This window comes from Trichechus manatus, unplaced genomic scaffold, assembly GCF_000243295.1.
Source record: "Trichechus manatus latirostris isolate Lorelei unplaced genomic scaffold, TriManLat1.0 scaffold00034, whole genome shotgun sequence".
Classification (NCBI taxonomy): domain Eukaryota; kingdom Metazoa; phylum Chordata; class Mammalia; order Sirenia; family Trichechidae; genus Trichechus; species Trichechus manatus.
This window is the reverse complement of record NW_004443970.1, coordinates 7505317-7529835: the sequence shown is the minus strand read 5'-3', so window position 1 is coordinate 7529835 and position 24519 is coordinate 7505317. Positions and strand designations below refer to the sequence as shown.

Below are 24519 nucleotides of genomic sequence, written 5' to 3'. Positions count from 1 at the left end.
TTCTGATGTCTATGGAAATGACTTCTCTGACCATCTGACTGAGGCTCTTTTAAGGGTTACCTCAGAAGAGCCCTGCCTGCCTTTCTCATTGTGTCATAGATCATGGAACAGGAGTTGGAAGGACACGGCCAACCACTGGGGTCATTTTTCTTACATTATTCTTAGGATTTTCAAGAAAGTGTTATGTGTTCCAATGACAACTAGAAGATTTGTTATCTAGCCTGTTTAATATATCTTCTGTTTCTTTGCTTTTTCTTTCATGTTCTTTCTGTGGCTTATGACATAATGGACTGATACACCACTTATGAACATGTGCAACCTGTCCCATATTATTTGTTTATCTGTCTTTGTTCAGTCATTTCAGGAGGTAGCATATGATCAAGAACCGATGGTACTGAAGGAAGAGGTCCAAGCTGCACTGAAGACATTGGTGAAAAAGAAGCCTCCAGGAATTGACGGAATACCACCTGAGGTGTTTCAGCTAACTGATGCAGCATTGGAGGTGCTTACTTGTCTATGCTAAGAAATTTGGAAGACATCTACCTGGCCAAACAACTGGAAGAGATCCATATTTATGCCTATTCCAAAGAAACGCGATCCAGCAGGTGTGGAAATTTTCGAACAAAATTAATAATATCTCATGCAAGTAAAATTTTGCTGAAGATCATTCAAAAGTGATTGCAGCAGTACATCGACAAGGAACTGTCAGAAATTCAAGCCAGATTCAGAAGAGGATGTGGAACGTGGGATATCATTGCTGATGTCAGATGGATCATGGCTGAAAGCAGAGAATACTGGAAAGATGTTTACCTGTGTTTCATTGACTGTGCAAAGGCATTCGACTGTGTGGATCATAACAAATTATGCATAACGTTTTGAAGAATGGGAATTCCATAACTCTTAAATGTGCTCATACGGAACCTATGCATAGACCAAGAGGCAGTTGTTTGGACAGAACAAGGAGATACTGTGTGGTTTGAAGTCAGGAAAGGTGTGTGTCAGGGTTGTATCCTTTCACCATACTTATTCAATCTGTATGCTGAGAAAATAACCTGAGAACCTGGACTATATGAAGAAGAACCAGGCATCAGGATTGGAGGAAGACTCATTAACAACCTGCATCATGCAGATTACATAACCTTGCTTGCTGAAAGTGAAGAGGACTTGAAGCACTTACTGATGAAGATCGAAGATCACAGCCTTCAGTATGGATTACACCTCAACATAAAGAAAACAAAAATCCTCACAACTGGACCAATAAACAACATCATTATAAACAGAAAAGATTGAAGTTGTCAAGGATTTCATTTTACTTGGATCCACAGTCAATGCCCATGGAAGCAGCAGTTGAGAAATCAAAAGATGCATTGGAAAAATCTGCTGCAAAAGACCTCTTTAAAGTGTTAAAAAGTAAAGATGTCACTTTAAGTACTAAGGTACGTCTGACTCAAGCCGTGGTGTTTTCAGTCACCTCATACGCATGTGAAAGCTGGACAATGAACAGGAAGATAAAAGAAGAATCGATGCCTTTCAATTATGGCATTGGCGAAGAATATTGAAAATACCATGGACTGCAAAAGAGTGAACAAATCTGTCTTGGAAGAAGTACAGCCAGAATGCTGCTTAGAGGCAGGGATGGCAAGACTTCATCTCACATAGTTTGGACATGTTATCAGGAGGGACCAGTCCCTGGAGAAGGACATCATGGTTGGTAAACTAGAGGATCAGCAAAACAGAGGAAGACCCTCAATGAGATGGATTGACACAGTGACTACAACAGTAGGCTCAAGCATAACATTGATTGTGAGGATGGTGTAGGACCCGGCCATGTTTTGTTCTGTCGTACATAGGGTCGTGACTCAACGACACCTAACAACAACAACATCTGTTTTACCCTCCTCACCCCACCACAAAAATGAAGGTTTCTTAAAGGCAGGAATGATGTTTTATTCATCTTTAGTGGTGTGTGCTTTATAAGTGTCCAGTCAATATTTTTTGAATCTTTGTCTTTTCATTATTTTAAAACTCAGATATTACATCTAATTTCTTTCTATTCTGGCCATAAAAGTCCCCATTTTTCTGAATTGGATATTCTTTCCCTCTTTCCTCCCTCGCAATTTTTAGTCATGTTCTTTCTTCTCTTCTGGACTATTTCTAAATTTCTACAGAAAAATATTATAGTCAAAGAGTTGATCATCACGGCCTCAGGTCTGAATAGTTTAGCTCATTCTACTCTCATGTGTTCCCTTTTAAAAGTTTCCTTACTTGTAAAGTGAGGAGAATGATACACATCTGATAGGATTAATAAAATAGTCTATATAAATACTTATAAATCACGCAACTCGGTTTCCTAGACTCTTCATTCAGAGTATTTTCTTCTGATATCTAATTTCTTTTGTATGCAACTTTTTTAAAAACTGTAGATTGAAATTCTTTGTACAGTGGAGTATATCCATTTAGAAGAACAATGATTAATCACTTGCAAGTGTACCTCATAGAAAACACCTGAATGAGATGTTTTTGCCAAAATAATTTTTAAAGGATAAGTTAACATGTTTAAGAATATCTTGCCAAAGTGTCATTCCAAAAGTCATCTTGAAGTTTCTGTTTTGAATGACCGTCATGTTTGAGTTTTTAGTAGGTTTCATGCTATATTGATATTGTGTATTGCAGTCTTGAAAATATGTACAATGTATACTATGAGTCATACATTGGTGGATATTGTAACTTTAATTTGGTTTTTATTTCAGAGAGCTATTGTCTTTTTATCAGTTCAGGAGCAATTTTCATGAGTGGTTGAAAATGAGAACATTTGGAACTATAATTCAGTAGCTAGCAGTTTGGTTCTTTTTATTCTAGGATAAATAGTAAGAATTTAGGGACTGGATTTTTAATATTTATATAAATTTTCTTTTTATAATAATGATTTAATTAGGTTTTGTTGTTGTTTTTAAATCAGCCTTTTCTCACTTGCTCATCCCATAATCTCAAGTGAGAGAAGGCTTATTAGAGGAAGTGGTATTTAAGCTGAGACCTGAAAAGTGAATAAAATTTATCCAGGTAAAGTGAGGATAATGATTTTGGGGTTGAGAGTAGGTTGTATTATTGTAATTAATTATTGATCATGAACAAGGTACCCAAATGTATTTTAAGTCTTGGATCTAAGACAACTATTTACAGTAAAAGGAGAAAATTGAAAGCAAGCCAGTAAATAAGCCAGGAGTTAGTTTGGGGGATATTTAATGCAATTGATTGAGTGTTCTTTTATTCTTGAAAATCTCTATCTGTATATTCAGTAAACTAAACCTTATACATTCCACCCAGCTTATCTTAGTTGCTAGTGCTGCTGTAACAGAAATATCACAAATGGGTGGCTTCAAAAAACAGAGATTTATTTTCTCACAGTTCTAGAGGCTAAAAGTCCAAATCGGCATCTTGGCCATGTTGATTCCTCCTTTGAGTCTTCCTCCTAGTTTCTGGTGACTGCCAGCAATCTTTGGTGTTCCTTGGTGTCTGTCTTCTCCCTGTGTCTATTCTGCTTTTTTAAAATTATTTTCTTAATTCTGCTCTTTTTAATTCTCAGAAGTGATTGGGTTTAGGACCCAGCTACTCTGGTATGACTCCGTTAACCTAACAAGGTCATATTTACAGGTATAGGGGTTAGGATTTTAACACATATTTTTGGGGAGACACAATTTAATTGATAACACACTTTATAGTCCTCTTACAGATAAAGCGTTTTCTGTTCATCCGTTGCTTGGGCTGTTGCATCCAAAAAAAAAAAAAAAAAAAATCTGTTCCATTATCAGACATCTATTATGTGCTAGACAAAGTGTGATATGTACTATGACAGGTGAAGGATAGGGTGCTGTGGAAGCCTGACACAACCAGGGGTTGGGGAGCTGGTGAGAGAAAGTTTATAAGAAAAAGTGATATTCCAGCTGAGATCTGAAAGGTGAATAAGATTTATCCAGAAAAAGTAGGGATAAGGATGCTGGGGGTGGGAGTAGACATGGAGAGTATATTTCATATAAAGAAAATAATGTATTTAAATACGTTTGTTAAGAAAGAAACTATTATAGCTATGAAGCTATAATAAGAGCTATAAATTATTGAATGACTATTAGGTAATGGCCACTGTTCGAAGCACTTTACATGCATTAATATCTTTAATCCTTATAATAACCATATGAGGGAGCTGCTTTTATTCCACTTTCATTGATTTGTTATAAGTATATGAGTAATGTAATATATAATTCTTTCCTTCTCATTAGGTCTAAATTTTAGAGCATTGGTATTATTTTATGTTGGTTTAAGTAAGCCAGAAGTAGTCTGTAAGCGTGTTTTAGTAAAAAAACATATATGTGTGTGTGTATATACATATTTTTATATGTGTGTGTTTGCATTTTAGCTTGACAGAAAACGATAGTATAATAGAATATGATATATATGAATAATCAAGTCTATGACTATTAAAATTAACTTATAATTTCTAGTTTGCAAGAAATATGGATGATAGAGAAGAAGGTAATTGATATTGTGAAAAAACAATACGACAAATCCAGATTGTGACATGTTCTAAAAGATAATTGGCCTGGACTCCTCAAAAAAGTCAGTATCATGAAAAAGAAAAGGACAGAGAGGCTCTAGATTAAACTACACTGAAAGAGACATAACAATCAAATGCATTGTATGAACTTTGAGTTGATCCTGGATTAAAAAAAAAAGATAATTAAGGGACAGCCAGAGAAATTTGAATATGGGCTAAATATTAATGATATGAAATATTGTTAATTTTCTTATGTGTGATAATGGTATTATGGTTCTTTAGGAGAAGGTCTTTATTCTTAGAACATGCATGCTGAAGTATTTAGGAGTGAAATGTCATGTTTTTAAAAATTATAATGTAGTAATTTCTCTAAAATTTTATTTTTTTAGTAGATCATTATGGGATTCCCAGTATAGGATCGCTATGAGTCAAAATTGACTGGATGGCAATGAGTTTGTATGTTTTTTTAAATATCAAATAATTATAAAATTCTTAATTTACCTTTGTATCATCTCTTGGTTTCCTTATAAACCCATTGCCTTCGAGTCAATCTCACCTCGTTGTGACCCTTTAGTACAGAGTAAAACTGCCCCACAGGGTTTCCAAGGCTGTAATCTTTACAGAAGCAGATGGCCACATTTTTCTCCCATTGAATGGCTGGTGGGTTCAAACTGCCGACCTTTCATTTAGCAGCCAAGCACTTAACCACTGCACCACCAGGGCTCTTATTTTCCTTATAGTATTTGTTAACATATGATTTATTTTTTATCTATCGTCATTCCCATTTTCAACTAGAATGTCAGTTCTATGAGGACAAAGACTTTCTGTTATTTACTGCTTAATTCACAGCACTAAGGATAATATGTGTCATATAGTAGGCATTAATCAGTATTTGTGGAATGAAGGAATAAATGAAGATAACCAATCTCAACCAGCCTCACTGTTTCTATGTAACTCGTAATATCTTTCATATTTTTTAAATCAGTTTTGGTGTTGTTAACCAGACACAATTACGGATTTTTCCTTACGTTTCAGGGAAGTTGGGAAAAAAGAATTTTGAAGAGTTTAAATAGCATGTGCACTGAACTCAGTATTCCACTGGCACGAAAGGTACTTCTAGAATTTCTCTGTTTTAAGCATTGTATTTAAAAAAAAGAACTAGAAAGTATCATGAAGTTGTAACTCTAAGTTAGGCAGATTTATCTTTTTTTATTAGTATGTCAGTTTGTTTTGAAACAAAAACCTGTAAGACCAATAATATAATGTGGATGCATTATATATAGATTTCTATTGTGTATGCTGTAATGCTTTTTGTAATAAGCCTGTATTTCTTGATAATAGATAGAAATAAAGTAAGACTCTACAGTGTTGATTATTCAAACATTTGACTGTAAAGTTTATGAGTACACTTTAAAGATTCTGATTACCTTTAGTGTCTTTACTTTTTGGCTAATTTAGCATTATAGCATATTCCATGGATGGAGATGGAGTAGAATCAGAGATGGAATTCAGATATACTATGATATTTTAATAGCCAATATGGTACCATTTTTTAGATATTAAAATAGGGATCGAAAGGAATGATTTGTCTCCTCTTTGCAGAACTGGAATTCTATTTAGATCTAATACTGAACATTTATCTGTCACTCTGGGCTTTGAGAGGGGAGAGATGGGAAAGGATAGAGAGGCTACTTAAGGGATGTTCTGGGTTCTTTATAGCTGCTCACAAGTAGGAGAGACAAGTTTGCCTTCACTTCATTCTTCCTACTTGCTATTTATTCCCTGCTGTAGGACAGACTATAGTGGATGTACTTTGGACAATATCAATATCCAAGGACAATATACCAGAGTCACCAGAAGAATGGTGTAAAAACAAGAGAAATTTATATGAAAAACTGTCTACAAGTGTAGTATTGTATAATATACTGTCTTTCATATAGGAAGATGATGCTACTGACTCACAGTCACACTCTCTTGGCCAGTCCCCCTTGTGATGCATTTCTGAGATTGCTGGATGGGGTAAGACATGTAGTGTGTGGCTGAGGAGCAGTTTTTCTTTGTGAAATTTACTGGCCAGTAAAGATCATTTATCTTCTTTTCTTGGACTCATTAGCCCCATATTCTAACTGAGCCATTGAGTTGAGATATAATGTAATAGTTAAATAATAATAATTGCAGTGTAATTCCAAAAAAAGTTCACTGTGTGTAATGAAATTGTTTTTTGCTTATGTTGTGGTAGTTTATTTAAACTTTTAGAAAAGTTATTCATTCTTGTTTTTCAGCTGCATTGCTAAACTTCATAAAATGAAACCAATTTTAAAATTACTTTTTTTAGAGACCAGTTGGAGAACAGAAAGAACTTCTCAATAAATGGAATGAAATGGGAACTGATGAACCAGGTATATAAAGAACATTTTTCAAAATCTAGTACTGGGAGAAGAATTGCCTTCTCAATTGTAGATCCAAAATAACAAAATTAACAATTCTTTTGGAAGGATAGCAACTTTCTGCTCCACTAATTTACTATCCTGTCTGTTGTTTGCTTAAACTTCTACTCTGCAGTTTTGCTATTATTTTGAGAGCATTTTAATCATTTATCCTTTTCTAAATCAGCATTTAGAAACATTTTTTATGAATGAAAATTTAGTTTATGCGTTGGATTTCTGAGACTTATAATTAAGATAATTTTTTTAGACTTTAATTACGTGGAGGTGTTAAAGATAGGTTTTGTAGTGAAACATAAGTTTCAGGAATTCTAAAATGTTTTTAAGAATTTATTTGGTTCATTTTAATGTTTAAAATCTAGTCAACTTTACAATCATATAATGATGCCAACCATATTTTACTTACTGTGATAAATAGATGTCTATTAATTGTATAGACATTTACATAACCCCTCACCACGCCTCCTCCACCACTGCTAAATATATATATATATATGTATATATATATATATATAAAATTAAAAAAAAATATATGTATAGTCAGTTGGTCAATAAATAAGTGCCACAGTAGAGGAAACAGTGTGTTATAGGAGTTCAAAAGGCAGAATAGTTCGATAAAATACAATGAGAGGACTTCATTAAGAATGCATTGTTTATATTCTGAGTACTTTGAGAATTGTCATACAGAATCTTTACATTACGTTTAACATTGTTTTGTTAATTCATTCATAACCTGTTGCAAATTTATCAACTCAACTCTTAATTACTTCTAGAATTATGTCATCTAGGATGTCAAGGGGAGTGACTGTTTTCATTTTTTGTGTCCCCAGTACTTAACACAATGTAGGACAAATAGTCGAGACTCAGCAAATGTTTAAATTAATCTATCTGCACAGAATCAATAACATTTATTATTAATAAGCCTACATATATTAACTGAAATTTTGTTTTGATGTATTTTATTAATTTTAGATTTAAGCCTTTTCAGACCTGTTTATGCACCTAAGGATTTTCTTGAGGTAAGTGCTACTGGATAAATATATGTATGTATATTAATAAGGAAATAAGAAATGATGATATTAGAGTATCTCCAGGCAGAGTCACTGAAGATTTTAAGCAGTGGAATAACATGATCAGATTTGTGTTTGGAAATTGCTTTTGGAAAAATAACATTGGAATGTGGAAAGATTAGAGGCAAGTAAATCAATTAGGGAGATTTTAATTGAAAAATAGTGACTGTAAATCCTATAGCCTGCTGCCTGGCACATAGAGGTGTTCAGAATAAGCCATTCTTCTGGTATCCAATGACTTCCCATCTTATTTATTCTACTAGAAAGCCAAAGTTATGACCAAAACTTACTGCTGTCGAGTTGATTCCAACCCACAGCAACCCTAGAGGACAGAGTAGAACTGCCCCATAGGGTTTCCAAGGAGTGGCTGGTGGATTTGAACTGCTGACCTTTGGTTAGCAGCTATATCACTTAACCAGTGTGACACTAGGGCTCCAAAGTTATGACAGTGGCCTAAAACACCCTATTTGATCTGATACTCAATTACCTCTCATACTTCATATCCTATTACTTTCCTCCTGATTCGTTCTATCCCAGCCACGTTAGGCTTCTTGCTTTCCTTGGCTTCCTCCCATATGAAGGTCCTTGCTTTTTGTTTTTTCTGCCTTGTAGTTCTTTACCTGCCTACATGTCCCCTCACTCCTTATGCCTTTTCTTAAATGTCACCTTCTCAGCAAGGCCCTCTCCCCCTATTTGGAGCTCCTTATACCCCTTTTGTGCTTTTTCTCCATAGCATTTGTACATTTTATTTTGCTTATTTCCAGTCTTCTCTATTAGAATAGATGCTCTACAGGGGCAAGAGCTCTTTTATTCACTCCTGCAATAATTACACAAGGTCAGATAACTGAAAAGACTCACAAGATTTCACAGGTATAGCCACATGGAGTTGCCATGAGTCAGAATGGACTCGATGGTAACTAACAACCCGTATCGGGCTTGTTTTGAGCAAGAAAAAGAAAGCACATGCAAACGCAAAGAGATCTGAACTTCCAAGTGTAGCATCCACGGCCCTTTCTTAGTTGCACAGGAAGCACTTTATCTTGAGGTTGTGAACAGCGAAGATACATTTGAGATACTTGGTCCTAGGAGCCAAGGCACGAGATTTCTGAAGGATCTTTTATACCCCACTGATTACTTCAGTTGTAAGCCATCAATTTACACATTTCAATAAACATTGTAAGCAGCCTGGTGTGGGTACCACCAGGGGAGTTTTGAACTTTAAATAGCACATTATAAATGATTAGCTAGTATGTTTCATTCTTATCTTGACCAAGAGTCACTACTCGCTACCAGACTTCTAGGTATCCCTGAATATAAGCATAGAGCTACCGGAAACCAGCTGCAATTTAACCCTATCCTTAACTGCTGTATCCCAACAGGTAGAACAGTGCTTGGTGCATAGTTAGTTGCTCAATAAATACTTGTTGCATAAATGAGTAAACGAATGAATGAAATCTTTCAAATTTTACTTTTATCTCTTTCCTGAACCTCTTGTCTCTGATACCAGTTTTACCAGCATAAACTTTGCTAGAAATTATTTCAGACCTTTTGAGGTTGTAGTTAGTCTCATTATAATGTTGATGAGAAGTTAGTTTGGTCAGCAACTGCCTTTATGGATGGCTTTGTTTCTCTTAGCTTATTAAAGATTTCTCCCAAGCTCTTCTCTTTTCTAGTATTTAAGGAATAAATTTCATGTAATTCTTAAATGATCATCTTTATGTTTTCTCTTTAATAGCTTATAACATCTGTCTCTTTGAGGACTGTTGCAGAATGAATCCTTTTATTATTCACACTGAGATTCTCCTTTAAATCAAGAACCATTTTCTATAATTATTTCTGTGATTATAGTTTCTGCATTACTAATATTTCTCTTTCATGTTATGTGTACAGTCAGTTTCTTCTCCTTTTTCTATTTTTTATATTTGTGAGTTTCCTGTATAATTAGACTATTACTTGTGTAATTAGGCTAAAATTGTCCTGTTCTGTGTTAGTCTGTATTAAACACTGTCGATTCTCTGCTAAGTCTTTAAAAAAAATTGATATTTTTAGTTTCAGTATAGTGTATGCAATTTTAGGAAAATCATTTGGCATTATAACACATTTTATTTTATCAGCCATTAGTTATCATCAGTTCATGAATGTGGTCTTCATATATGATAGTGTTTTGGTCATTATCATTTACTTTACTGGATTCTTGATGATTTCCTTTGTCCCTCAAGAGTTTCAGTTTAATAATATTTTTTAAATGTTTTTTTTCCAGAAAAACGCATGTTAACTATTAGAAAAATAAGAAAATATACATAAGGAGAAAATTTTAAAGAAAATTTACCCACAATGCTATCACACAGCCATAACCACTATAGTTGCTATATATATTTTTTAATTTAATAATGTATTGTAGAATTTTTTATGTCACTACCTACATCGCATATATAAATGGAGGCATATTATACTGTATTATATGAATTAGCCATAATTTTGTTTAAATAATTCCCTCTGCTGGGATATTTAAGTTGTTTCATATTTTTCCGTTATAAACAGTACTTCATTAACATTCTTTCTGTACTATCTTTGCAAACATCTTTAATTATTTCCTTGGTACCATATTCCATAGAACCAATTATAGAAGTGAGATTTCTAGGCTAAAGGAGATGAAAATATTTAACACTTCTTTATTTGCTTATTTTTGGAAAATTATGTAAATAGTCTTACTTGTTAGCTTTGCTTCTAAAATTTCTTTTATTTCTTGTCAGTTACATTCAGAGAGATACCCTGCAATGTTACTCCACCGTCTTTCTCAAAGTCTTGTTGATTTTTTTTTTTTTAAAGGTTAGAGTTGGGTTTAACATTTTGCCTGGTAAATATTACAATCAAGCAATATTATATATTTGTATAACTTCCCTGGTGAAATATTATAATCAAGCAATTTTTATTTTTTTCTTACCATCAAATGTTCTTATTTCTAACTTAATTCTTACCTTTTTAGAGATTTTATATGGTAGATCATCAGTTGGGAATATTAAAATCATCCTAATTAAAAGTATGTTTATAGTATTATATGTTAACATTTTAATACAACTTTATGCTGTTTTAGAATGTAATTAAAGTATATCCATAACCTCAAATAGTTTTTCACCTTGTGGTGATACACCAAGAACACCACTGTAAGTGTAAACATAGTATAAAGAAACTAACCAATTTTGTTGGATTTGTTTTTAAAGGTATTAATTAATCTTCGCAACCCAAATTATGAAAATGGTGATTCTCTTAGTTTCAGGACTCATTTGGGTTTAATCCAAGTTCCTCTGAAAGTAAAAGACATCCCTGAATTGGTAAGTAAGAGAAATTTAAACATAAGCTAACATATCAGGAATGAATATATAATTATATTGGGATGACAGAGGAAGGGAAAGAAAATAAACATGAGCTAAAATCCTCATTTATTATATAAAGTCAATAGATAATACCTGAAACTGGTCAATTAAGAAATTACAATATACCTTAGTTACTTGGAAATATGAAGCTACCAGAAGAAAAAGCTAAAAGTGGTTTGTCTCTGGGTAGTGGGCCAGTTATGATTGTGTGTGTGTGTATGTGTGTGTGTGTATTGGGGAAGAGGGTATAAGATAGGAAATTGCTGTTTTGTTGTTGGTATAAGTCTTTTAGCTGATTCGACTTAAACTGTTTGCTGCATGTAAAGGCAGAATAGCGTTATGGTAAGGTGACTAGACTCTGAAGCCAGTCAAAAACCTGTTGCCATCAAGTTGATTCTGACTCATAACAACCCTGTGGGACAGAGTAGAACTGCCCTATAGGGTTTCCAAGGAGCAACTGGTGGATTCGAACTGACAATGTTTTGGTTAGCAGCCAAACACTTAACCCCTGTGCCCCTTAACCAGGGCCCCTGAAGCCAGTCAGCCTGGGTTTAAATCTTGGCTCTGCCACTTACTGGCTATGTGACCTTGGTGAATTATTTGTCTTCCTTGTGCCTTAGTTTCTTCATCTGTAAAATAGGGATAATGATAATACCACATATGAGTGTTGTATAAATCAAAGAAATTAAGATACGTAAAACATGTAGAATGGTACTTGGAACATTGTACACAGTATATAGCTACTACAACTTTGATAAAATTAACTTCTAAAAAGTTATCTTAAAAAAGTGTTTGAAGTCTCATTAGAGGTTTGTACAAAGTGCTATGGCTGTACAGAAGAGTAAGTGGCAGTCTTCTGAAAGTGGTGGGGAAGTCTTCTCAGAGTTACTGCCATTTGCTCTGGGTCTGGAATAATGATAACGAGTTTGCTAGGTAAAGAAGTAGGGAAAGGATAATGTAGGAAAAGGTTTGGTGTGTGCATGAGTGGGACTAATCATACCTCTGTCTGACTCTCTGAGAGGGACTTTTGAGCTGATGTGGATGCATTCTTAGCTATTGGAGAACCAAAAGCCTGTGACTGATTTTCAAGGAATCCTTGCTATACCTGCAAAGAGTCTGATTAGTTCTTCTCTTCCTGCAGTCATTAGGGATGGTTGTCCCTGCCTTCCCTGCATCATGTGGCCTTGCCATTCAATGATTCTGACTCCAGAATGCATAGTCTGTCTTTGACCCTGATCTGTCAATACGAGTATTTAACTTGGTGAGGTTCAGTGAGTTCTGTGATCCTACAATGGATGGCCATTAAACCTAGTTCATAATGTTATGTGGATTAGTCCATGTTAAAGGGAAATGTGTTGAAACTAAAATTCATTAAAGTGAAGTTGCTGACTAATTCCTATTTACTAATTTAGTTACATGGAGGCCGCAGATTGGGACTAGAACTCAGTAGTGTGGTTCAATATTTATTGAGCCCTTCTGCTACCTGTCAGGCGCTATGTTAAGTACTGGGGGTGAGGGGTGGATTATCCAATAAGCAAGGTAAACACAGGCTTGCTTGTGCTTACTTACTAACCTTAATGAGCAATTTCCCACCAATTGTTCACTACAGATGAGTAAGTAAGCGCAGTTAAGCCCTTGCTTACCTTGCTTACTGGATCATCCACTCCTGTCAGGGATTGTAAATTTGAAAAGAGGCTTTTATTCTGTAGAAAGGTGCTGTGGGGTTGGGAGAGAGACAGATGCCAGCAATACCTAGAAGCAGAATCTTTGTTGTGGTGAAAAAATGTGAAATTGTTCATTACATACAATCTGGTAGGCAAGGTAAGCCCCGTGCTTACCTTGTTTATTGGATAATCTGACCCTGCTAGGGGTGCAAATACGTATAAGAGAAAGTCCTTGTTTTCCAAGAGCTTCAGGCTGGTGGGAAGAAGGACAGTAAAAAGATAATTTCGATATGGTTATGATATATGTGGTGATACGTGAGCTTAGAAAGTTGCTTGTATCAGCCTGGACTATTAAGGAAGACTTCCCAGAAGGCATGATGCTCCCAGAAAGGCACGATGTCTTGGGTGAGTTTTGAAGGAAATCTGAGATTAAGGCCCAGGTCTACTGACTTTGAATGAAAAATAGTCCAGAACAATGAAGTAGAAGATGGATTATCAGAGTTCTGCTTATGCACCTTAACATGTCTTAGCACAAGGAAAATTCTCCATCTTGAGTACAGAACCTAATAGTGAAATGTTTATTGGACCTAAGTTTAACCCTTCTGTAGTATGAAGATAAAGCTTATTGGGGAAAAAATAAATCTCTTTAGTCATTAAAAATTGGTAACATAGGATGCAGTACTTTTTATAAAAATAAAAAATCAAGTTTAGTTAAAAAATCGAAACAGCGCTGGCTATTTAAAATCAGTACAAAAATGTAATGTGTGAAACGATAACTGTCTCATGAGGTACATTAATAAATCACTGACTTCAATAATAACAGATAATTGGGAAGGATTAAAAACTAATCCCATTTTTTTAAAGAGAAGGAAGTAGGGTTTTACCAAGTAGAATAGTAACGAAACACTGAGGCAAATATTAATAGAAATATTTAATTACTTAGGGAATAAAAATAATGTGAATAATGTGGGCCTTGTATATATTTTAAAAATACCAGACACCATGATTACTTTCTGTAGACATTACTAGATAAGGAGAGGAAGTCTGGAGAATAAATCTAATCTATCCTAATTTTAGCAGAGTATTTGATAGCCCAATTTTACTTAAAAATTGTCTTGGATATTTGCAGTGTTTAGTTTATTAAGAGCTAAATGAAATACAGTACAATAGAAAGCACAGATAAAGAATTATATTGGTAATTTTAGACAATGATTTTAGGAGATAAAATTGATAAATGCTGCATATAGTATAGGAGCCCTGGTGGTACAGTGGTTAAGCACTCAGCAGTTTGAACCCACTAGCCACTCCACAGGAGAAGATGTGGCAGTCTGCTTCTGTAAAGATTTATAGCCTCGGAAACTCTATGGAGCAGTTCTGCTGTGTCCTGTTGGGTCACTATGAGTCAGAATTGACTCGACAGCAGTGGGTACATATACTGTGTGTGTATGTGCATGTACACATGTACGTGTGTGTGTTTCAGGAAAGGATTGAATGTTACAGTTCTTTATTCAAAAGGACAGTTAATCCTTACCTTATTGATAAGGTGCATCTGCCACAATAAGGGACTACATAAAAAATAATTTTTTAAGTGATGGCAGTACTCATACTGGTCAGAAGGCATCAAAGTAAAAACTTTTCTTAAGTAGGGAAAATTAGGGGAAAGAAAGATAACACTAACGGCTCTACAGTCAGAGAACTATTTTATTTTTAAGTTTCTTTTCCCCTTATATATTTTAGTTTTTCCTAAAAGCTTATATCTTTCCCATTCATGCTTATTTCACATGAAAACAATAAGGGTTACACAGTATACCTGTAGTGAAAAGAATCATGATCATTCCTCTCCTGACTTGTAGACTATTGTATTACTAACTAGATGTTTAAAATGCCCTTTTCTTTTTCAGATATTTGAATGAAGCAAAGACTTATTTTACCTTGTGATTTTTACTTAAGCTGATGCTTAGGTGAAGGTGATTTTTAATGTATAGAAAAGCCTGTGGTGTATGTTAATTCTGTATATGTTATTTTTCAGAAAGAATTCTTCGTAGAACTCAGCTTAAATACAGGACAACTGGGTATAGATGATTCTACACAAGTGCCTCCTGGTTAGTATTTCAACCATATGGCATATAATTAATGATGAAGAAAGTGAGTTTAAGGTTTGTCTTGCCATTTCCAAATTAATCTAGTATCCTTTTTATATTTGAAAACTAAGTATGCTTTTTGCCTCTTGTTGGGTTATTATCGATCATGTAATAAAATCCTGTATGTTGTAATTATCAGAGTTGGGCTGGATTTATAAGTATTTTAGTTTGAAGGTCTTTAAAATAACTTTCAAAAGTTATTAGACATACAGAAATCATTTTGTTGGCAAAATCTTCATTGGCAACACTCATAATTTCCCTCTACTGGCCACCACTATTTTTATTATTTTTTGTATCACTAAGTTAAATGAACTCTGGCATCAACCTCGAGTAAATGTAGGTTTTAAAATTAGCATCTTTTAGATTAGACTTACTGGCCTGACAGAGACTGGAGAAACCCCAAGAGTTTAGTCCCCAGACACCCTTTTAACTCAGTAATGAAGTCACTCCCAGGGTTCACCCTTCAGCCAGAGATTACACAGGCCCATAAAACAAAATGAGACTAATGGGGCACAACAGTCCAGGGACAAGGACTAGAAGGCAGGAGGGGAAAGGAAAGCTGGTAATAGGGGAACCCAAGGTTGAGAAAGGAGTGTGGTGACATGTCATGGGGTGGTTAACCAATGTCATAAAACAATATGTGTACTAACTGTTTAATCAGAAACTATTTGTCTTGTAAACCTTCATCTAAAGTACAATAAAAAATAAGATTAGTCTTTTAAACCCTAAGTATCTAGATAATTTCCCTGATTTTTTTCTTTCTTTCTTTCTTTTTTTTTTGCATAGTAAAAGACAAGGTTGGTATATAGTTATCATAAAAAGGAAGTAAAAATTGAATTAGAATATGGGAGGCCTATATTGTAGAGTTTGGGAGGCCAAGAAAAGGGGCTAGGGGGATGTTCCAGTCTTCCCTCTGCAATTGACTGTAATTTGGACAAGTAACTTTATATCTCTGGGTCTGTTTCCTCCTCTATAAAATAAGGGAGTTAGCACTATATTAATAACATTATAAATGATAGTTAACAGTATCAATAATTGACAGTATCAGTAGTTAACAGTATCAAGTTATTGATCACATATTATATGTTACATGTGAATTTTCTCATTTTAACCTCTCAGAACTCTAAGAAGTATGTATTGTTACCATTTTAAAAAACTTCATTGATGTATAATGCATATTTTTTTATTGTACTTTATTTAAAAAAATTTTTTTTATTGTACTTTAGATGAAGGTTTACAGAACAAACTAGCTTCTCATTAAACAGTCAGTACATATATTGTTTTATGACATCGGTTAACAGCCCCGCTAAGTGTCAACACTATCCCTTCTTGATCTTGGGTTCCCTATTACCAGCTTTCCAGTCCCCTCCTGCCTTCTAGTCCTTGTCCCTGGGCTGTTGTGCCACCATTAATCTCATTTTGTTTTATGGGGCTGTCTAATCTTTGCCTAAAAGGTGAGCCTCAGGAGTGACTTCATTACTGAGCTGAAAGGTTGTCTGGGGGCCATACTCCCGGGGCTTCTCCAGTCTCTGTCAGGCTAGTAAGTCTGGTCTTTTTTATGAGTTAGAATTTTGTTCTACATTTTTCTCCAGCTCTGTCCAGGACCTTCTGTTGTGATCCCTGTCACAGCAGTCAGTGGTGGTAGGCGGGCACCATCTAGTTGTACTGGACTCAGTCTGGTGGAGGCTGTGGTAGTTGTGGTCCATTTGTCCTTTGGACTGATCTTTCCCTTGTATTTTGTTTTATTCCTTCTCCCTTGCTCCTGAAGGGGTGAGACCAGTGGAGTATCTTAGATGGCCTCTCACAGGCTTTTAAGACCCCAGACGCTACTCACCAAAGTAGAATGTAGAGCATTTTCTTTATAAACTATGTTATGCCAGTTGAGCTAGATGTTCCCCGAAACCATGGTCCCCACAGCCCTCTGCCCAGCAGTTCAGTCCCTCAGGGAGTTTGGATGTGTCCATGGAGCTTCCGTGACCTTTCCTTGTACAAGTTGTGCTGCTTCCCCAGTATTGTGTACTGTCTTACCCTTCACCAAAGTTACCACTTGTCTATTTAGTATGTAACCATCAAAGATTGTTTTTTTTGTGTGTAAACGTTTTCATGAATTTTTACAGTAGTGGTGTCATACAATATTTGTCCTTTTGTGATTGACTTATTTCACTCAGCATAATGTCCTCCAGTTTCATCCATGTTATGAGATACTTCGCAGATTCATCATTGTTCTTTATCATTGTTTATACTCCATTGTATGTACCATAGTTTGTTTATCCGTTCATCTGTTGATGGGCATCTAGGTTGTTTCCATCTCTTTGCTGTTGTGAACAATGCTGCAGTGAACATGGATGTGCATATGTCTATTCGTGTGATGGCTCTTATTTCTCTAGGATATATTCTTAGGAGTGGGATTGCTGGATCGTATGGTATTTCTATTGCTAGCTTTCTAAGGAGGTGTCATATTGTTTTCCAAAATGGTTGTATCATTTTGCATTCCCACCAGCAGTACATAAAACTTCCAATCTCCCCACAGCCTCTCCAACATTTGTTATTTCTGGTCTTTTTGTTACGTGCCAGTAATGCTGAGGTGAGATGGTATCTCATTGTGGTTTTGATTTGCATTTCTCTAATGGCTAGTGATTGTAAGCATTTCCTCATGTCTGTTAGCTGCTGTAATGTCTACTTTGGTGAAGTGTCTGTTCATTTCCTCTGCCCATTTTTTAATTGGATTATTTATCTTTTTGTTGTAGAGGTGTTGGATTTTCCTGTAGATTATAGAGATTAAACCTCTCTTGGATTTGTAATAGCCAAAAACCACTGAGCCATATTTGATAAGAACTCCAAAGTGCCTGGCATGAGCATTCTGGTTAGAAGAAAAGCAAGTACCAAGATGGCTGCCAGATTGCCAGGCAGCTTATTTATTTACTGAGTCACATGTAAGTTCATAACCTTTAACTCACAGTGATCCCATTTATTAGAAAAGATTGTCTAATTACTGTGCTGGAATCTCACATATCCAGTGAGCAGCTCCTCCCTTCTAAGGAGGTGAGGAGGAGTTGGGAAGGAAGGTGAGAAACTGATATTCTCTGGAATGGGGAGAAGAACTAAATGTTTTCTCCCTCATGGCTTCATAATCTTTTTATTTTTTTTAATTTTTAAGTAACTGTTATAGAAATATAACACACACACTGAAAAGTGCACACATCTTAAGTGTACAGATCAGTGAATTTTTACAAAGTGAACATATTTCTGTAACTTCCAACCACATCAAGAAAAAGAATATTACCAACATCCCAGAAACTCCCTCAGACACACTTCCATACTCTTCTACTTCTCATGTAACTGCTGTCCTGACTTCTAACATCATAGATTGATTAGTTTTGTCTATTTTTGAAACTTATAAAAATGGATCATACAGTGTGTACTCTTTTGTGTCTGACCTCTTTTGCTTAATATTGTTTATGAAGTCTGTAGTGTTGTGTGTAGTTATAAATCATCTGTTCTCATTGCTGTATTGATATCCATTGTATGAATATACCACAATTTCTCCATTCTACTGTTGATTCTAGTGTTTCCACTATTTGGTTATTACCAATAATGCTGCTATGAATATTCTTGTACATGTATCTTGGTTTGTATATGGTATATTTCTGAAGGGTATATGCTAAAGAGTTATTGGATATGCATATATTTGGAAGTCCCTGGGTGGCTCAGACAGTTAAGCACTCAACTACTAGCCAAAAGGTTGGTGGTTCAAACCCACCCAGAGGTGCTTCCAAAGACAGGCCTGGTAATCTGCTTTCAAAAGGTCACAGCCTTCAAAACCTGTGGAGCAGATCTGCTGTACACATATGGGGTCACCACAGTTGAAATTGACTCCATCTTAACTAACAACAATATGCATATGTTAAGCATATGTTCAGCATTAGTAGATATTGCCAAATAGTTTTTCAAAATGGTTGTACTAATATACACTCCCACCAGCTTGTATGAGAGGTCTATTTCCTCCATATTCTTTGCATTTAGAATTGTTGGTCTTTTTCATTTGTAACCATTGTGGTGTGTATTTCTTAATGGTTTTAATTGCATTTGCCTCATGCCTAATGTGCTTGAGCACCTTTTCATATACTTATTGACTGGCCCTTGGGATCTCCTCTTTTGTGAAGAACCTGTTCTAGTCTTTTGCCTATTTGTGTAAGACAGTCGTCTGTCTGTTTTGTTTACTTACCAGGATAGGGGTTCTTTGCTGGCTATATCTTCTCCCACTCTGTGGCTTATTTTTCACTCTCTTAATGGTGTCTTTTGATGAACATTAGTTGTTTTTATTTTAAATATGGTCTAGTTTGTGAATCTTTTGCCAGTATGATTGGTACATAATAAAAAAAAAAAAAAAATTAACCTCCCCAGGTAATCTTAAAATGGCGTTTGTATAATGAGATTTTATCTATATAGTATTAAGCTTTTGCTAAATATACTTTAATGGTAGGTTAGAGAGGAGGTGGGGCTTTGCAAATGAAACTGTCAACAAGTTTTGATCTTTTTTTTATTAAAAGAAAAAAATGAAAGATGTTGGACACAGAAGGATTGTTGTGTTAGGAGAAGATACTCTGTTTTATTTTAATTAGAAGGAAAATTGGTTTATCAATTTTTTCTTCTTATTAACTTACTTGACTCTCTTTTACTTGCTATAAATTTTAAACAGCTTAGAAAATTTTTTTTTCTACATATAAAGATAAATATTCTTCTAGTTTTTTATAGTGCCATTCAGCTTTAAAAATACTTTAAAGTATCAATACTAGAAAAAAATGTATCTGAGATTGTGTGTACAAATATGTAGCTGATCATATTTGTGCCTAATAATTTTATTTTCTTTTAACATTTTTAGAACTTTTTGAAAATGAGCATGTACGTATAGGGCAAAAAGGTAAGCTTTTGATTGTTTTAATTATAATTTCTGAAAAATTGTATAATCATAAGTAAATGTTTGTATCGTATACCCTGAACTTAACTTTAATCTCTGAAAAGGTAAAAACTTAAACAAGAATAATATTTAACCATGTAGATAACATAATGGGTCCCTTTATACGGAGGGGAAATGCATCATGTAGGCTTTATCAATAAATGTTAGATACAAAAATACACAGCTGGTTCACTGAAAAGGAAATAATAAATTCAGATACACATTCCTTAGGAATGGCTAGCTTAATCCATTCAGCAATAGAATTTAATTTTAAAATCAAAGAGGCAGGCTTTCTGTTTGATGTACCCACACGCTTCTCGTTAGCGTTAATGGGAATATGCTCCTGCGTGAGGAGAAAATGTAACTGTCTGCTTCCTGATGACTGTTCACAATGGTAAAACTTAATAGTTAATGCAGCTTTTAGTGTTTTGTGGAATAATATTTCCCTATCGCTTGAAGATTTTTTTCCCTTGTTTTATAACTCCTATTTTGTCTTTGAAATATGAAGTGCAGATAAGTCTTTGTGTCAGAATGAACCTTCTATGGCAATTATACTGTCAGTTGCCAAGCTGCCTAGTTCAATTTTTCAAAATTGTATTTATTTAAAAGATTTCATTTGTATGATGTAACTCTTTCGCTAAATACAACCGCAAATTAAAGAATATGTTTCATCACTTTTATTTAATATGGTCCCTTTGTTTCTTCTGGTCATGTCTTTTTCATTTAGTGCAAGTTATTTTCCCTTGGTTTTTAAGAAGAAAACAGTTCTGTTAGACAAACATCAGCAGTTGTCTTGCCTGCCTTTCTTTCCTCCTTTCTTTCTTTCCTGTCTTTATTTCCAGTTTAAATAGCTGATGTTTTCATTAAAGGAAATGAAAATGAAGGCAAAAGGATAATGTGTTAATTTTGTGAACTTGGCTGCTTAAGAATAATTTTTGGCTTTCTTTAAAACTTATCAGATCTTTTTTGTTTTTATGTCTTTCAAAAATCCCTATTTCTGTTAATTTAGGTAGTTGGCTAATAAGCCATTTAATAGAATGGACATCTTAATTCTGTATACATTATAATAATTTGTAGACATTATACTTCACATACAATACTACTTCCACGTACTAGAATATTCATGGATTAGTAGAATATGCTTAAGAACTTTGGGGTTTTGTAGATGTGACTTCACTTGATCATGGAATCCAAAAATTATCCATATATACATCACTAATTTCAGATCCATGGGCTATAGTTAAAGTAAACTCAAGGTACCTACATTAAAAAGCTTTTATCAGACTAGGTAGAAGATAGAAGAGCTTAAGGCTTGAAACTTGTAAGACTGTAAATAGGGCCACATCAAAATTCAGAGAATAAAAAAAGAGTTGTCAAGAAATGATGTAATTATGTTAGCTATGAAGACTAAATGTTAGTTTCCCAAGAGAGTTTTAATTAAACATTTTAGTGTTATTTTTACTTCACAGATTTTCTAATGAGATTTTAATATGTTTCTGACAGTTCTAGAAGAACAAGATAGTGCTGCTGCTCAACAGTATATCAGACAAGGAAGTCCCACAGCACTGAGAGCTGAATTGTGGACTCTCATTTTGAATATTTCCGGTCAATCTGAGGTAAGGAGAAAAAAGGATGGGTCAAATATGAGCTATTGATGTTTATTTTTCAAAGATCAGTTATTCAAAATAGATATACATTTGTTTCTTAGTTTAGTATTTACCCCCTTTCATATTTTCAAATTCACTGTAGTTTTGGGTTCTAAGACAAGATTACCATATAATTTAATTACTGTGTGCTTGACAAAATTTTTTGTTATTAATAATTCATTACATTGTGTGAATTTATATGCACAACAGAACAATAAGTAAAAGTTTGAAAAATGGAGTCTGACAATTTAGAACAGTGAAAATTGATGGTAGAACTGGGACGGTAGAATAGGCAGAAATAAAGAGGGACAATTCAGTATATGTGAATGAATACTTTGTCCCTCCAGTTACTTTGAAATATACATTATTCTTATGGTTCTAAAAATTGGCAGATTTTGTGGGTTATTTTCTCTAAGTATAAGAACATTTTATTCTAGGAAATAAACTGAATATGAAGAGAAATCTCCAACAGAAAAGTAATACATTCAATAAAGAAAAATTACATAAGACATCGATTCCTTTTGAAGTATTCTTAGTGGGGATTTCTTTTTTTAGATTAAGCCCAATAATCATATAAGTCATCCATTTAAAAAAATTTAAATAATTTCAAATTAATAGTTAACTAGCCTAGTGGTTAAAAGCATCAGTTTTTGAATCCTATAGGCCTGGTTTCGACTAACTCCCCCAGCTTACTAGAAATATGTCATTGAGCAAGTTAGTTAAATTTCTTCAAACTTCAGTTTACCAATACTTAAATATAGGTAATAATATTTACAGCACAGACTTATTGTGAGAATTAAATACAATAATTTATGTTAGTCTTTTAACATAGTGCCTGGTACATAAATGATCACCATTAATGATAGTAATTGTAGTAATTATATATTATATGCAATTATGTTATAAATTAACTATAATTTATAATGATGCAGTTTTTAAGAAAATCAGGCAATTCTTACAATCTATTATGAAAACTATACCTCTAACCTTTGCAAATTATGTATCCGTATGTGCGTATATGTGTTTTAAATCTGCTTCTGTGAACAGTACTGTCCAAATCACTTGCTTCCTTATAGAAAAAAAATAAAGCTTGTGATTTATGTGAGAGAAGTTTTAGACCAAATGATAACATTGATCTTTGGTGGTGGCATTTTAGAAGAAACCGTTTAGAGAGTGTATATTGAGCATTTATGAAGGAGTCCTTGAGTGGCACAAATGGTTAAGCACTTGGTTACTAACTGAAACATTTGCAGTTTGAACCCACTCAGAGGCTCCTTGGAAGAAAAGCCTAGTGATATGCTTCCAAAAGGTCACAACCATGAAAACCCTATAGAGCGCAGTTCTACTCTGCAACATATGGAGTTGCCAAGGGTCAGAATCAACTCAACAGCAACTGGTTTGTTTTTTTGGTTTGGGGCCCTTGTGAATGTATCAATGCTTGCAGAAGAGGATGTAAGTCTTCTGCCTTTCCCATCTAACTTGTAGTTGATCTACCACTTTTGCTGTTTGGGAGTTAGATTAATAAATCCTATCTCTTTGTAGAGGAACTAATGCCATTTCAAAAACAAATTTAAAAATTTTCCAAAAATATTATCCTAGAGTAAAAGTAGTGATCTCAGATAATGATAGTTTATTACAATGTTCAAAGGTGATTTTTACACTGAATTTTGGAGCTGGTAGTTATCTTCATTTTCTAAATACAAAGTAACAAGTCTATTCAATATTGGTAAACGAAATTAATATTTTTAGAAAAGCGATCTTGGTTTTATTGAAGAAAATACTGCCCATCACTTACACTTACTCTAAGCTGTAAAATCAGTGACCTCAAAGACTTATAGCAGTTCCAAAATAATTGTGTGTAGGTGGTATAGTAGAGGGAGAAAGAGAAAAGAGGGAGTGGGTGGAGAAAATCCTTCTGATCACGATTACTTAATCAAAACTTTTTGTTCAGTTATTTTTCAATTGCTTAAAATAAATTACACATATAATTGCAATCATAGTTGAGAAGTTAGAGACATAAACAGGATATTTCACATTTCACACCTGTAAAGCCATTCTTCGTTTTTTTTAATTGTTGCACTTTAAGTTTACAATTCAAGTTAGACTGTCATACAAATGTTTATACATACATTGTTTTGTGACCCTACTTGCTCTCCCTATACTGTGACAGCACACTCTTCTTTCCACCCTGGATTTCCTGTGTCCATTCAACCAGCTCCTGACCCTCTCTGCCTTCTCATCTCGCCTCTGGACAGGAGCTGTCCAGTTATTCTCATGTATCTACTTGAGCTAAGAAGCACACTCTTCACGAGTATCATTTTATGTCCCATAGTCCAGTCTAATCTTTGTCTGAAGAGTTAGCCTTGCGAATGGTTTTAGTTTTGGACTAACAGAGAGTCCGAGGGCTGTGTCTTCCGGGGTCACTTCAGTCTCAATCAAACCATTAAGTCTGGACTTTTTACTAGAAATTGAGTTCTGCACCCCACTTTTCTCCTGCTTCATCAGGGACTCTCTGTTGTGTTCCCTGTCAGGGCAGTCATTGGTGGTAGCCGGGCACCATCTAGTTCTTCCGGTCTCAGGCTGATGAAGTCTTAGGTTTATATGGCACTTTCTGTCTCTTGGGCTAATACTTTCCTTGTGTCCATGGTTTTCTTCGTTCTCCTTTACTCCAGGT

General features: G+C 34.6%; 1 protein-coding gene across 8 annotated transcripts in view; it reads left to right on the top strand.

Annotated features, from left to right (window-relative positions):
* The window catches only part of TBC1D19 (TBC1 domain family member 19), a 187668-nt gene that overhangs the window by 58070 nt on the left and 105079 nt on the right, over positions 1–24519 (top strand). For 6 of the 8 annotated variants that reach the window (XR_002823879.1, XR_002823880.1, XR_002823877.1 and 3 more), the window contains 7 exons: positions 5585–5659; positions 6885–6948; positions 7966–8012; positions 11285–11395; positions 15131–15203; positions 20125–20163; positions 21703–21815. Coding sequence is in view for 2 of the 8 variants with exons in the window: in XM_023730229.1 (XP_023585997.1) it covers positions 5585–5659; positions 6885–6948; positions 7966–8012; positions 11285–11395; positions 15131–15203; positions 20125–20163; positions 21703–21815 (522 nt within the window). In the remaining 6 variants the exon portion in view is untranslated. Of the gene's footprint in view, positions 1–5584; positions 5660–6489; positions 6569–6884; positions 6949–7965; positions 8013–11284; positions 11396–15130; positions 15204–20124; positions 20164–21702; positions 21816–24519 lie in introns of all 8 variants that reach the window. The other 2 variants (XR_002823882.1, XR_002823883.1) reach the window with 1 other exon arrangement.